Here is a 13,125-nt window from a genome sequence, read left to right on the forward strand (position 1 = left end):
TGATTTTAAATTGTAAACTTGACCTTCTCTGTATGTGTCATACCATTGACAATACCCAAGTAGTTCTAGAAAATTCTAGAAAATTCCACTCATTCAAGGACGTGCATTTATTGCATGGACAGAGAAAAAACATAACCTAAGTTTCTAAAATGCAAATGCACAGTTCAGGAAAAATGAGTAAGAATTAGTCGAAAAAAGTAGTATATTATAAAAAAGACCCTTAAAGTTGTGCAGAGGTGTATCATAAAATGTTTGATATTACATAAATGTAATTATTAAGAATAATTGCTAAGACACCACGAATCAAAAAAAGAACAAAGAGGGTAGTTTTTTACCATTTAGTGATGAAAAGTTAGTTTAGGATAAGTTGGATATATGGAAGCACTTGAAAACGTTTTGCAAATATCTTTTGCAAATAAATATTTGCTGTTTATTAAAATGTATTGGTAGCCATATAAATATGTTATAAAAAATGTCACTCACTGTAGTTTCTTAAGTTTGCACTGTGGATCCTCCAGTACACCACAGAGCTGCTTTACTACGGAATCTCCTGGATAATTATAGCTCAGATTGAGTTCTCTCAGGTGTGAGGGGTTTGATTTCAGAGCTGTAGCCAGAGCAGCACAACCTTCATCTCGAATACAGCAATTAGATAACCTGCAGTGAAATTAACAAAGAAATCGTTTAGAGAAGGAATGCAAAGATGGAAAAAGATGTACACAATGCAAATTGGACCCAGAGCAGAGATTTTAGTTTACACCAAGAATAACACTGTTTTGTGGCATGTGCAGTGTTTCACAAAGTTTCGAACTAAATTTTGGTGTCTGTTTTTTTTTAATGAAATCTCACCTTCTGTAGTTAACAGTCTACCATGCAGAACTAAGAATGATGTACATTTGCCAAGAAATCATATGTAAAAATGCACAATTTAGAATAGAAGAATTATCTCTCTTTTCGTTGAGAGGAATTTAGGGAATGACAAATTGCAATTTAAACACACACACACACACACACACACACACACACACACACACACACACCTTACTTTAATGTCTCCAGATGACAGGTTGAACTTCCCAGTCCAGCACTGAGCATCCTCACTCCACAATCCTGCAGGTTATTGTTACTCAGGTTCAGTTCTCTCAGACTTGAGGAGTATGAGCTGAGAATTTTGGCCAAAGCTGAACAACTTTCATCTTTGAGATGACATTTACTCAGAGTAGGAAAGAAATTATATCCGCAAATTAAAGTGTTTTATTGACAGGAAATTAATGGGTATGCACACAGATAAACTATAACGCTGATTTTAGCAGGAACTTGTAAGCCTATCATACATTTAGTTATATAGCGTCAATTATGTATTTTTTTTTTGTTCACAATTCACAAATTTTCTATTGATACTCATTTTAGCCAAACCCCAGTTCAAGAAATGCTTGATCTATATTAGGTTACAAGCTAGTGGTGGCGATTTGACCAAAATCATAAATCACAATATGAGTAATTTAATTTTCAGTTAATGATATATCACAAAATAAGTGATATAAAAATTTTTTTTTTTTTTTACCAGTAAAAACTCCACAATCCTCAATTCCAAATATCACAGCAAAAGCTAATAGCCTACTAGGTTAACTGATATAAGTATAAAGTTCTCAAACGATTAATGAAGACAAGTAAACAGTCAGTAATAAAATAAAAACAAATCAGCAAATTAGAAATAACAGGAAAAATAAATGCAATATAACAAATATAGAATTGAAATATTTTTTTTCAGGCAGGTCTATCTAACAGTAGTATTCAAGTAAGGAATACTAGTGAAACTGAATTAATTCGTTCACTTATATGAATTCTTTTTAAAACTACAAAAGTTATTCAGTCAAAAGTAGTTAGGAAAATGCTGCTGTTGGTTAATTAATTAACTTTCATCTTGTTTGTGTGAATTGTAATAAGACTTTACAGTATTATGACTGCTGTCATGATATTTTCTTACTGCAGAACAATAGACATCTGGTATTTCACTAATGAAAAGCGTAATTAGAATTTATATAAATGACGTACTCGGCTATCCTGGATGCTGTTACCACTGGCAGCAGCCTCAATAAACATTCTTCAGATGGATAATATTCACTCAGTTTAAACTCATTCAGTTCCTTTTCTGAGTTTAGCAACATAAACACCAGAGCTGACCACTGAGCAGGAGAGAGGTTGGAAATACCACTTCTACCTCTCTTCAGGAATATTTGTACTTCCTGCTCCAGAGAATGATCATTCAATTCATTTAGACAGTAGAACAGGTTGATTGATTTCTCTGAAGAGGGATTTTCCCTAATCGTCATCTTAATGTATTTAACGATGCCCTGTCCACTGTGAAAGCTGTTTCCTCGCTGTTTCAGTAGGCTTCGAAAGACTGTTTGATTAGACTCCAGTGATAGACCCAGAAGGAAACGGAGGAAAAGGTCCAGGTGTCCATTTGCACTCTGTAAGGCCCTGTCCACTTCACTCTTTAGAAATTCCTGCATTTTTGACTTGGAAGTGAAGAGGTTTTTGTTGACAAAGGACACAAACACATATACAGCAGCAAGAAACTCCTGAATGCTCAGATGCATAAAGCTGAAGACTTTCCCCAAGTGCAGCCCAAACTCCTCTCTGAAGATCTGTGTGCAAACTCCTGAGTACACCGACGCTTCTCTGACATCAATGCCACACTCTCTCAGGTCTTCCTCATAGAAGATCAGGTTCCCTTTTTCCAGCTGTTCAAGAGCCAGTTTGCCCAGTAACAGAAGATTTTTTTTGGTCTGCTGAAGATCCACATCGCATTTTCCTTCATACTTCTGGGTCTTCAGTTTGGTCTGAAAGATCAGGAAGCGTGTGAACATTTGAGTGAGAGTATTGGGGATCTTTCCGCTTTCCGATTCATGTAACATTGCCTCTAGAGCAGTGGCTGTAATCCAGCAGAACACTGGGATGTGGCACATGATGTGGAGGCTCCTTGATTATTTGATGTGTGTGATGATTTTATTGGCCAGACTCTCATTTTGTATCTTCTTCCTGAAATACTTGTCCTTCTGAGGGTCATTGAAGCCTCGTACCTCTGTGATCAGGTCGACACACTCAGGAGGAATCTGACTGGCTGCGGCTGGTCGAGTGGTGATCCAGAGGAGAGCAGAAGGAAGCAGATTCCCCATGATGAGGTTGGTCAGCAGCACGTCCACTGAGGCTGCTTCTGTTACATCACACAACCTCTGATTGTTCCGGAAATTTAGAGGAAGTCGACAATCATCGAGACCATCAAAGATGAATAGGACTTTATAGTCATGAATGTCTTTTGATCTCAGCTCTTCTGTACCTGTAAAAAACTGATACAGAAGCCCCATCAGACTCATATTTTTCTCCTTTATCAAATTCAGCTCTCTGAATGGAAGTGGAAACATAAAGTGAATATCCTGATTCTCTTTCCCTTCAGCCCAGTCCAAGATAAACTTCTGCACAGAGACGGTTTTTCCAATTCCAGCCACTCCTTTACCTTTAGTCAGCACGGTTCTGATGGGTTTGTCTTGTGCTGGTAAGGTTTTGAAGATGTCATTGCACTTGATTGGCATCTCTGGTCTTCTGGATGTTCTCTCAATCTGTCTCACTTCATGTTCATTGTTGACCTCTCCACTCCCTCCCTCTGTGATGTAGAGCTCTGTGTAGATCTCATTCAGAAGCGAGTTTCCTTGCTTTGATATTCCTTCATTTATTCGTTGAAAGGTATCCTTTAGTCTGGATTTGTGCTTTTTCACATACAAAGGGGCCAGCTCTGATAAACAGATGAAGAGAAATAACAGTTTCTGTCTATGTTCCTAAATTAAGGGATGCAAAATCTTATTCCAATCAATTCTCAATGTATAAAGTCCTGACCTACATTTTTTGCTTGTTGCATATCCTCTTTCACATGGAAATACATAATATTACAAGTAAAACAGAGTGTGAACAACTTAATACAAACACTGTCTTTCCTCTGAAATGAAGGAGATATAATAGTCACATGAGCTCTTACTGGTCTGTAGTGTTTTAGCGAGTTCTGTCTGGTTCATCTTTCTCAGGGTGTGAAGTGTGATCTTCAGAAATCCCTCTCTGACCTGATGTTCTTCCTCTATCTCAGAGGACACTGGGTAATCTGAGCTCAGTAGTGCCTTGAACCCCTCATCAGCTCTTTCTTCAATAGAGAAATGACTGTCCTCAAGCTTCTGAAACCAGAGAATATTCAAACAATTAATCTCCATCTACTAATAGGAAGGCTGAATTAATGTACCAGTGTTACAAGCAGAGTCAGCACCAGAATGAATCACGTTACGTTATTTGATGTTTGTATTTGTAGCCTGAGCGAAAAAAATGAAGAATTTATTTCACAAGTTATTTCACAAGTTATTTCATCTTACAATTATTCACAATAATAATAATAATAATAATAATAATAATATGTTTTATGTTGTAGATTAAGAATAGAAGTGGACCAAGGACAGATCCTTGAGGCACGCCACGAGAAAAAGTGACAGAATAAGATTTGGATTTATCAATGCTAATGAACTGTTGCCTGTCTGAGAGATATGAACCCAGCCACTGTAATACAGTTGGTGCAGTTGTGACGAGGTGTAAAAAAGTTCCAAATTAGCCAGAAAAAGAAAAAGACAAGATATGAAAAGGGGTAACGGTCTAATGACCGCAAGTTTATTAATTCCGAAGAACATTGCCTTACACAATTCAAGACGAGCAGCACTTACAAAACGCAGCCACCGCAAACAACAACACGTTAGCCAAGCCCAAATAGGTACAATCACCTACCACATTTTAATGTTTTTAAATATTGTTTTCTTAGAAAATATTATCATAGGCAAATAATGTAATTAATTAGATTTCCTTAATCATCTGTTTTGATAGGTTTTACTCACCTACCACAATTGAATGTTTTTAAATCTTTTTTCTTAGAAAATATTAATATAGGCAAATAAAGTAATTAATTAGATTTCCTTAATCATATTTTTCTATCATCTTTGTGGATGTCCGTAAAGCAAAATTAAAGGGGTCATATGATGCAATTTCAAATTTTACTTTCTCTTTGGAGTGTTACATAACGCCACCCAAATGTTCACGCAAAGAAAGAAGGAGTAACTTTGATTCTCGCTGTAGTATTGTTGCCGCCGCCATCATGTCGTGGAGATGCTGTGTGTTTCGGTGTGAAAGCGAAACTACTTTGTTTGGTCTTCCAAAAGAGGACACAACTAGAAATCAGTGGTTAAGTTGTATTTACAACACTGTTCCAGAACAGTTCAAACCAAATATAAATAAAAAATAATTCAGATGTAAGCAGCGCATTTTACGGAGGACGAGGACTGTTTATTTATACAATGCTCTGTGCACAAAGACTGTTTCTATAAAGTGGGGCAATTCCAACGTTGTTTTTCAGACCGATGAGCTTTGTAAAAATCTACGTGTTTCAGAAAGGCGGGGCATAGAGGAGCAACAATAATGTACATTATGTGGAAAATAATGTGTTTTTTGAACCTTAAACCACATAAACACATTGCATTACACCAAATACACAACATAATGTTCTTTTTAGCAACGTCATATGACCCCTTTAAAAAAATTATATTTCCTCATTCCGATAGGTAGATGAATGTTTGTGATTATAAAGTCACTTATGTCATCCAGTCAAGTCATCTTTCCAGACTTTCCATTTAGTTTAATTTACACATGCAAAAACACCCTTACCTTAAAAATGGAGCCCAGCTGCTTCTTTCCAGTGGAAGACACTGACCCATCCTGCTTGTTACTGTGGTTAGTCAGAACATTAAGATTGATGGTAAAGATCTATTCAGACATTAAATACATACAATATTTAACATACTCTACATGTACAGTAAACGAGTTTATTGTAAAAATACAAATACATAAAGTATAACACATAGTTAGTGTACAGGTACACCATACCTCCAAATCACTGTTTTCACTGCTCGTCCAGTTTAAAGAACACATAATTATTAACCGATTTATCTCTATAACCACAAGACTGTTTTCACCTCACATCAGCAGAAGGGTCTCCTGAACTGAATTTATATGGACAATCCATTGATGCATCAGTCTTCATGGACACACAGCTGGGTTCAGGAGGATCGCCCTCAGTTAGCCTATAACACAGTAACAATCTGAGATGTATTTGGCACTCTCATTATCTTACCCTTAAAGGTCCCATGACATGCTGCTTTTTGGATGCTTTTATATAGGCCTAAGTGGTCCCTAGTACTGTATCTGAAGTCTCTTTCCCGAAATTCAGCCTTGGTGCAGAATTTCAGCCACTACGAGCCAGTCCCACAATGAGCTTTCCTTAGGACGTGCCATTTCTGTGTCTGTAGCTTTAAATGCTAATGAGGAGGAGAGAGGCGGGGCAACTGCCATGCTTCGCTCGTTTGCAAGCCATGATGTCTCTCGAGGAAAAAAAAATATTGTGCTCGCCTCGCACGGTAGTAGCTCATTTTCTCATGGGCAGGCCAAATTCTCTGGGCGGGCAAAGCAGAGAAAGGGGAGGTAACCTTTCCCCGTATGACGACATAAAGGGAAGATTCCAGATTGGGCCATCTGAGCTTTCATTTTCAAAATGGCGAAGCAGGATACCCAGGGCTCGGTTTACACCTATCGCCATTTCTAGCCACTGGGGGCCCATAGGCAAGCTAGGCTCATATTAATGTTAAAAAACCTCATAAAGTGAAATTTTCATGCCATGGGACCTTTAAACTTATAAAACAAGTACAAAATCAGATTCAGGCTATAAATCACTTTAACAGTCATGTAAATATTTGTAATGATTGCATAGCATTTAGTAAGAATTAGGTATCCTAAACCTGAGGCTGCCCTCACCTCACATCAGCAGAAGGGTCTCCTGAACTGAATTTAAATGGACAATCCATTGATGCATCAGTCTTCATGGACACACAGCTGGGTCCAGGAGATTCTTCCTCAGTCAGACTAAAAAACAGCAGAAATTTGTGATCCAAATGGCACTGAAGAGGTTTCTTGGGTGTGACATTGTATGATAAATTTGTAGTAGGGGCATTAGCATACTAGGATGAATCATTATATTCCTCATTCCATGTTGCTTCGGAATACAGTGTCCGCTAAATTTCTTTATTCCTTACAACAGATTACATAGCCCTGCACATTGAAAAAATAACAAAAAAAAAAGGCCTACTATTACTTAATTTGATGATCCAGAGTTCTTTCCATCATGTACAGACTTAACATAAGATAAGATTTGTCAAACTATATAAATGTATATGTATTAACTGTGCACCTGAAAGTATTCAAAAATAATGTATTATTTAACCTACAATCTGCAAAGGAGTGGAAAAAGAAGTGGAAAGTGGAAGATTAGGTGTAAAATAATGTCTTGAGAATAATTCATACATGTGACAATGGACTGAGAATTGCACAGATCGTCATAATCTGGCTCAGAAGAAGACAGGGATGACAGGGAAGACATGTCTTTTGGCAGTTTAAGGGAGAACAGAAACCTTTTCACCTTACAAATGGTTGTCGAAAGCAAAAATGCTATGAAATGAATCATATCTTGTGAGAAAGTGTCACATTCCAGGGAAAAACAGAAACCATTTTTGAAATCAGCACCGCAAAGTGAGTAAGAAACAAGTAATGGGTTTCATTCAGTAAATATGCATGCAATACATGTTTTGAATGTGCAAAGACTATAAATACCTGACATCAGCACAAAAGTCTTCTGAACTAAAGCAAGGTGGACTTTCCATTGCATTACATGCATTATTCTTCATGGATACACAGCTGGGTCTCTCAGTCTCTCAGTCACACTAAAACACAAAAGGAACAGTCAGTTCAGTTTCATCAGTTCAGGCATATAGGCTATAAAACCTGTATGGCCAGTTAAGCCAGTTAGCAAAGAAACAGAAATAAATCTGATCTGGTCACAACATTTGATCTAACCAGCATCAGATGTATGTACAGTAGGTTTCAAAACAAATGAATTTATTCTTAAACAAAAGACCTTTATACATTTATTCCAGTGGGAAGAAAACGTAGAATTTAATTGGGTATTTTTAGAAAGTAAAACATGCCTAAAAGCCGTGGCGTTATTTTGTACATCAAAAAAAGTCAAAGCATTCAGAACTTTTAGAATTTTCAGATTAAAAAAAAATTAAAAAGCTCAAAGATACAGTAATCACAAGCAATTCAGCGAGTAGGTCCTTTTTTTTTTTTTACAGATTTAATAAAGCAGTTCATTTAGTCTTAAAGTCTAGACGCTACAGCTGAGCTACAGTTTGTGGTATTTACTTTACTTTATGGTGACTGTTGTTTCCGTTACCCCCAAAATGCCACTTTATTTTCACTTTGTGTTATTTTGTATATTTTTAAATGACTGTAGTGGCTCATAGCAATTACTAGATTTACGGTAGCACTTTATTTTACAGTCCTGTTACTCGTGTACATACTATGTACTTATTATAGTAATTACAACAACTAGGTAATAACCAGGTACTAACCCTGAACCTACCCCTAAACCTAACCCTACCCCATGTAGTTACCTTATATTACAGTACTTTCTAGGTATACAGTAAGTACACTGTAAGTGCATGTACTGTAAAATAAAGTGAAACCAAATTTACCGTATTAACAAAAACTAGTTTGTGATTGCTATTTAATGGCCTTACCTATTAAATACATTTGCATATATATTATTGTTTTAAAAAAATGCATTTAAAACTTATTTTCTCACTTATTTTAAAGTTTATATTATTTCAAATAACGAAAGTTAGAACGTTTAAAAAAAAAAATGGTTTTAGTTAACTATAATAACCCTGTGAGTGAATGATAGCTTCACCTAATTCCTTGCAATCAAATGCAATGTAAGCAGATTAGCATTAACATAAAGCTACTTATTAGTTTTTGCTCAAAAAAAGAGAAAATAAATACTTTCATTGCATCTTTTTTTCCATAAAATAAGCATGAATGGTGACAATTAACAATGAGAGGCTAATAATGAAGTAGGTGCATGTAGCAACTCACAATGCAATATCATTTCTGTATTTGAATAGAAGGTGTATAGTTAACCACCTCTGTCCAGCAGATGACAGCAGAGGACCATCCTGGGGGTGCTTCACAACAAATCCAATTTTGCTTAGATTCTTTTTTATTACTAAAGAACAAAACTATTTACGTAAATAGCCATGACATAGTGTAGCTTTACAAAAACTACTTTAGAAAACAGTTTTATGTTATTAAGTGATTTTCGCATTCTTGACGATTGCTATTTAATCAATTATCCAATATTATTATTGAAATAGGCCTATAATAGATATTATAAATATTATTAGAAAATAATAACGAGAATAAGACATTTATAAAGTGTTATAATCTTATACAAATCTGTATAAAAGACATTTTTAAAGTGTTATAATATAAGATGCTCCACCACTGCATCATTGTCACTCTCAAAAAGAGGAAAGGACCACAGTCATCTACAAGACTGATACAGGATTGACATATTTTAATCCAAGACATGCATTTATTTAGTTATTTAGTTTGTTTATTTGTTTGTAAATATGGCGTGTTTGGAGCCTGAATCTCTTTTGAATTAGTGAGTACATAGATACAACGTACACTGATAACTATTGTTCGGAAAATGCCAAATCCAGATAGTTTCAGTAGCTACTGTGGTACAAGTAACTTGCCTGAAAAATATTACTGCAGCACAGCTGCCATTCATGAGCTGCACTGTGATTATGGAGATTAGGGGAACATTCTACTCACGAAAATGCAAAACCCAAAGTGAACATCCTATATTCTCATATTTAGAATAATAGTTATGTATAAAAATGTAAATGTTGAATTTTTTGTTTTGACTTTTGAACTTTTTCAGTTCTTTCCCCTTTTATTTTGTTTTATTTATTGCTCTGTTTATCTCTTATTTCTTTCTCTGCAAGTAGATTAACATTCAAGGTACACCATTTTATTGCCAGCCATTGCTGATGCTGCATGTTGTGTTATAAAGGCCTATTTAAATTTAGACTTGACTTTTTAAATATGGGATTCTGGATTTTTCATTGTTTGATGTTCTGTCCTTTGTGTCCAGACACACTTAGCAGCCCAAGGACTGATAAAACTGTAAACCCAAAACTTAATCTAGCCTTTTTGGACAACATTTAAAAATTACGGTGACGTACGGTGACGCATTGCTGCCACACACATATTTTGTTTCCACTAAATTATGTCGTAATAACGAGATGTTATGTCGTTTTAACGACATCTTTTCTCATTAAAACGACATCTTTTCTCATTTTAACGACATCTTTTCTCGTTAAAACATCTTTTCTCATTAAAACGACATCTTTTCTCGTTTTAATGACATCTTATCTCGTTTTAACGACATCTCTTCTCGTTAAAACGACATCTTTTCTCATTAAAACGACATATTTTCTCGTTTTAACGACATCTTTTCTCGTTAAAACGACATCTTTTCTCGTAATAACGAGATGTTTTCTTGTTAAAACGAAATCTTTTCTCATTAAAACGACATCTTTTCTCGTTATAACGAGTTATTACGACATAATTGAGTGGAAAAAATTATATGTGTGTGGCAGCAATGCCTCACCTAAAAAATAGTGTTAGTGCCATCATTTTTTTTTTTTTTGTCTTTAGTACATAATTTATTTGTTCTTTAACACTGTTCTTATTGATTTAGGTTACATAAAATGTATAAATAATCAAAGTATATGCTACTTTGCGAATTTAACAATCACTCTTATGTATCCTCTCGATCAGTGTGAGATTATTCAGGTCTGCCTCATGGCCACAGAACCCGGAAGTAGCGTTCAGATACAAATGTATTGCTGATCGAGTGCCAGCGGCCTTCTGATCACCTGTCTGTCTGCAGTTCATATTCAGCAACAATGCGAGTCCCACACGTGTCAAGGTGAGGAAGATGATGATGATGATGACCAGACCTGAGTTTTCAGTCATCATGTGCTTATAATAATCACACAGAGTGCGTTAATGGTTCTGCGGAGCTGAGAGTGTGACAGCAGCATATAGAGGTCATTTACATGCTTGTGTGCCATTTATTACAGGATTTCTGTTTTTAATTCGCTAATATGAAATATTCAGAGTGTTTTGAATGATGACAGTGGATTGAACTTAGTAGTAAATGCAGCATTTAAAATGCACTGTAATTGTGCAAATAAAATTATGTTTGTATTACCATGCTTTACGCATATCTACTTATGCCTATATATAACAAAATAAACAACATGTTATATAAAATATATCAATGTAAAATTTGCCCAATTTTGTGTCATTACGCATTATACATAAGTTCCATTAATGTGACTGGATTCTGTGATTCTTTCAGCGTGTTCCTCATTGTGCAAATCTACTTAAAGGGGGAGAGAGTTCACCCAAAAAGTATGAACTCGCACTGTTGGTTTCAAACCTGAACTTACTTTCCTCCGTGGATCACACAGAAGAGCTATAGGGTGAATTAATCTGTCAACCATGTTTTCTGAGTGTGTGTATTTCTGTCTTTCCCAGCTCTCCACGCATCCAGGCGGTGTTGACCAGCTCATACTCGGGTCTAGAGGGCTTCAAAGCTCACGCTGTCTTCCAGGAGATCAGTAAAAAGCTGCATGAGGTACGAGAGGCCCTGTTGGGTTCATTTATCTGAATTCATGGGCTGCAGTGTTAAAGCACCTCAACATCTCTGTCCAAGGCTACAGCAAGATCAATCAGTGTTGCCAGATTGGATGGACGATTTCCAGCCCAAAAGCTCACAAAAACCCGCCCAAAACTTTAAATGTCAAAATAATGTTATAGAATATGTAAATCAAGGTTGATAAAGGCCATTTTAACTCCTTAAAGGTCCCATGACATGCTGCTTTTTGGATGCTTTTATATAGGCCTAAGTGGTCCCTAGTACTGTATCTGAAGTCTCTTTCCCGAAATTCAGCCTTGGTGCAGAATTTCAGCCACTACGAGCCAGTCCCACAATGAGCTTTCCTTAGGACGTGCCATTTCTGTGTCTGTAGCTTTAAATGCTAATGAGGAGGAGAGAGGCGGGGCAACTGCCATGCTTCGCTCGTTTGCAAGCCATGATGTCTCTCGAGGAAAAAAAAATATTTCGCTCGCCTCACAAGGTAGTAGCTCATTTTCTCATGGGCGAGCCAAATTCTCTGGGCGGGCAAAGCAGAGAAAGGGGAGGTAACCTTTCCCCGTATGACGACATAAAGGGAAGATTCCATAATGTTATAGAATATGTAAATCAAGGTTGATAAGGGCCATTTTAACTCCTTAAAACAAAATATTGACGACAAAATAGGCTAATATAAATTATAAATAAGATAAATTTCGCAGGTAAACGGATCAAATCGGGGCGAATAGCCTACATTAAAGAGAATTAGGCTACCGAACATGAATAAAATATGCAAGCAGACACTGTCAAAACGGCAATCATGAAATTAACCGATACCCTCGAAACAACACATGCATGGTTTTCAATGTCAGCAGTCAGAATAATCCAGTTTAAATGCAAAAAGTGCCCAATATAAGTGATAGGAAAAAGCAACGTAATTAGCAGGTATTTCAGATTCGTTCATGCGCACACCATGACAGTCAACTCAAAACGGTGTCATTCATTGATACTTAATTATAATCCGACAGTTAAAAAAATAACAACAATAATGCGCTTACCTTCGTGTCGCTCTATGATTTTACACCGAACTAGAGGAAGCCTCTTGTTAAGTTCATATTGTAGAACATAATACAGAACTTTGCACAGTCAAAACTAATCAAGTCTAGCAAGTCAAGTCAAGTCTTTTCAAGGATTTATCAATCTGGACGTTTAAAAGATAAAAGACATGATCGTATAAACCAACATATTTAGTTTCGGTTATGATTAATTCAAATGTGCTCTGATTTCGGAGTTGCAGTGATAGAGCCTTCGTGTCATCTCACGCCACATACTTCACGTTTTGAGAGTTGAGTCACTCTCCCACTGTTTAACTTATATTTAGGTATTGTGATTACTTGAATATACAGTCACTACATTCAAAATCAGATACGTTATAACTT

The 13,125-nt window shown here is 36.2% G+C and overlaps 1 protein-coding gene and 1 pseudogene across 1 annotated transcript in view; one reads left to right on the plus strand and one right to left on the minus strand.

Annotated features, from left to right (window-relative positions):
- The window catches only part of LOC107692809 (NACHT, LRR and PYD domains-containing protein 3-like), a 12,354-nt pseudogene extending 5,387 nt beyond the window's left edge, over positions 1 to 6,967 (minus strand).
- A 3,884-nt stretch (positions 6,968 to 10,851) lies between these two features.
- Positions 10,852 to 13,125, plus strand: part of LOC107692804 (non-specific lipid-transfer protein-like) — a 14,475-nt gene continuing 12,201 nt past the window's right edge. Inside the window, exons 1-2 of the mRNA XM_016492000.1 lie at positions 10,852 to 10,975; positions 11,590 to 11,689. Of these exons, the coding sequence (XP_016347486.1) occupies positions 10,953 to 10,975; positions 11,590 to 11,689 (123 nt within the window). The 5' untranslated portion in view covers positions 10,852 to 10,952. The remainder of the gene's footprint in view (positions 10,976 to 11,589; positions 11,690 to 13,125) is intronic.

The sequence above is a fragment of the Sinocyclocheilus anshuiensis genome, unplaced genomic scaffold, assembly GCF_001515605.1.
Source record: "Sinocyclocheilus anshuiensis isolate Anshui unplaced genomic scaffold, SAMN03320099.WGS_v1.1 scaffold871, whole genome shotgun sequence".
NCBI classification, from domain to species: Eukaryota; Metazoa; Chordata; class Actinopteri; order Cypriniformes; family Cyprinidae; genus Sinocyclocheilus; species Sinocyclocheilus anshuiensis.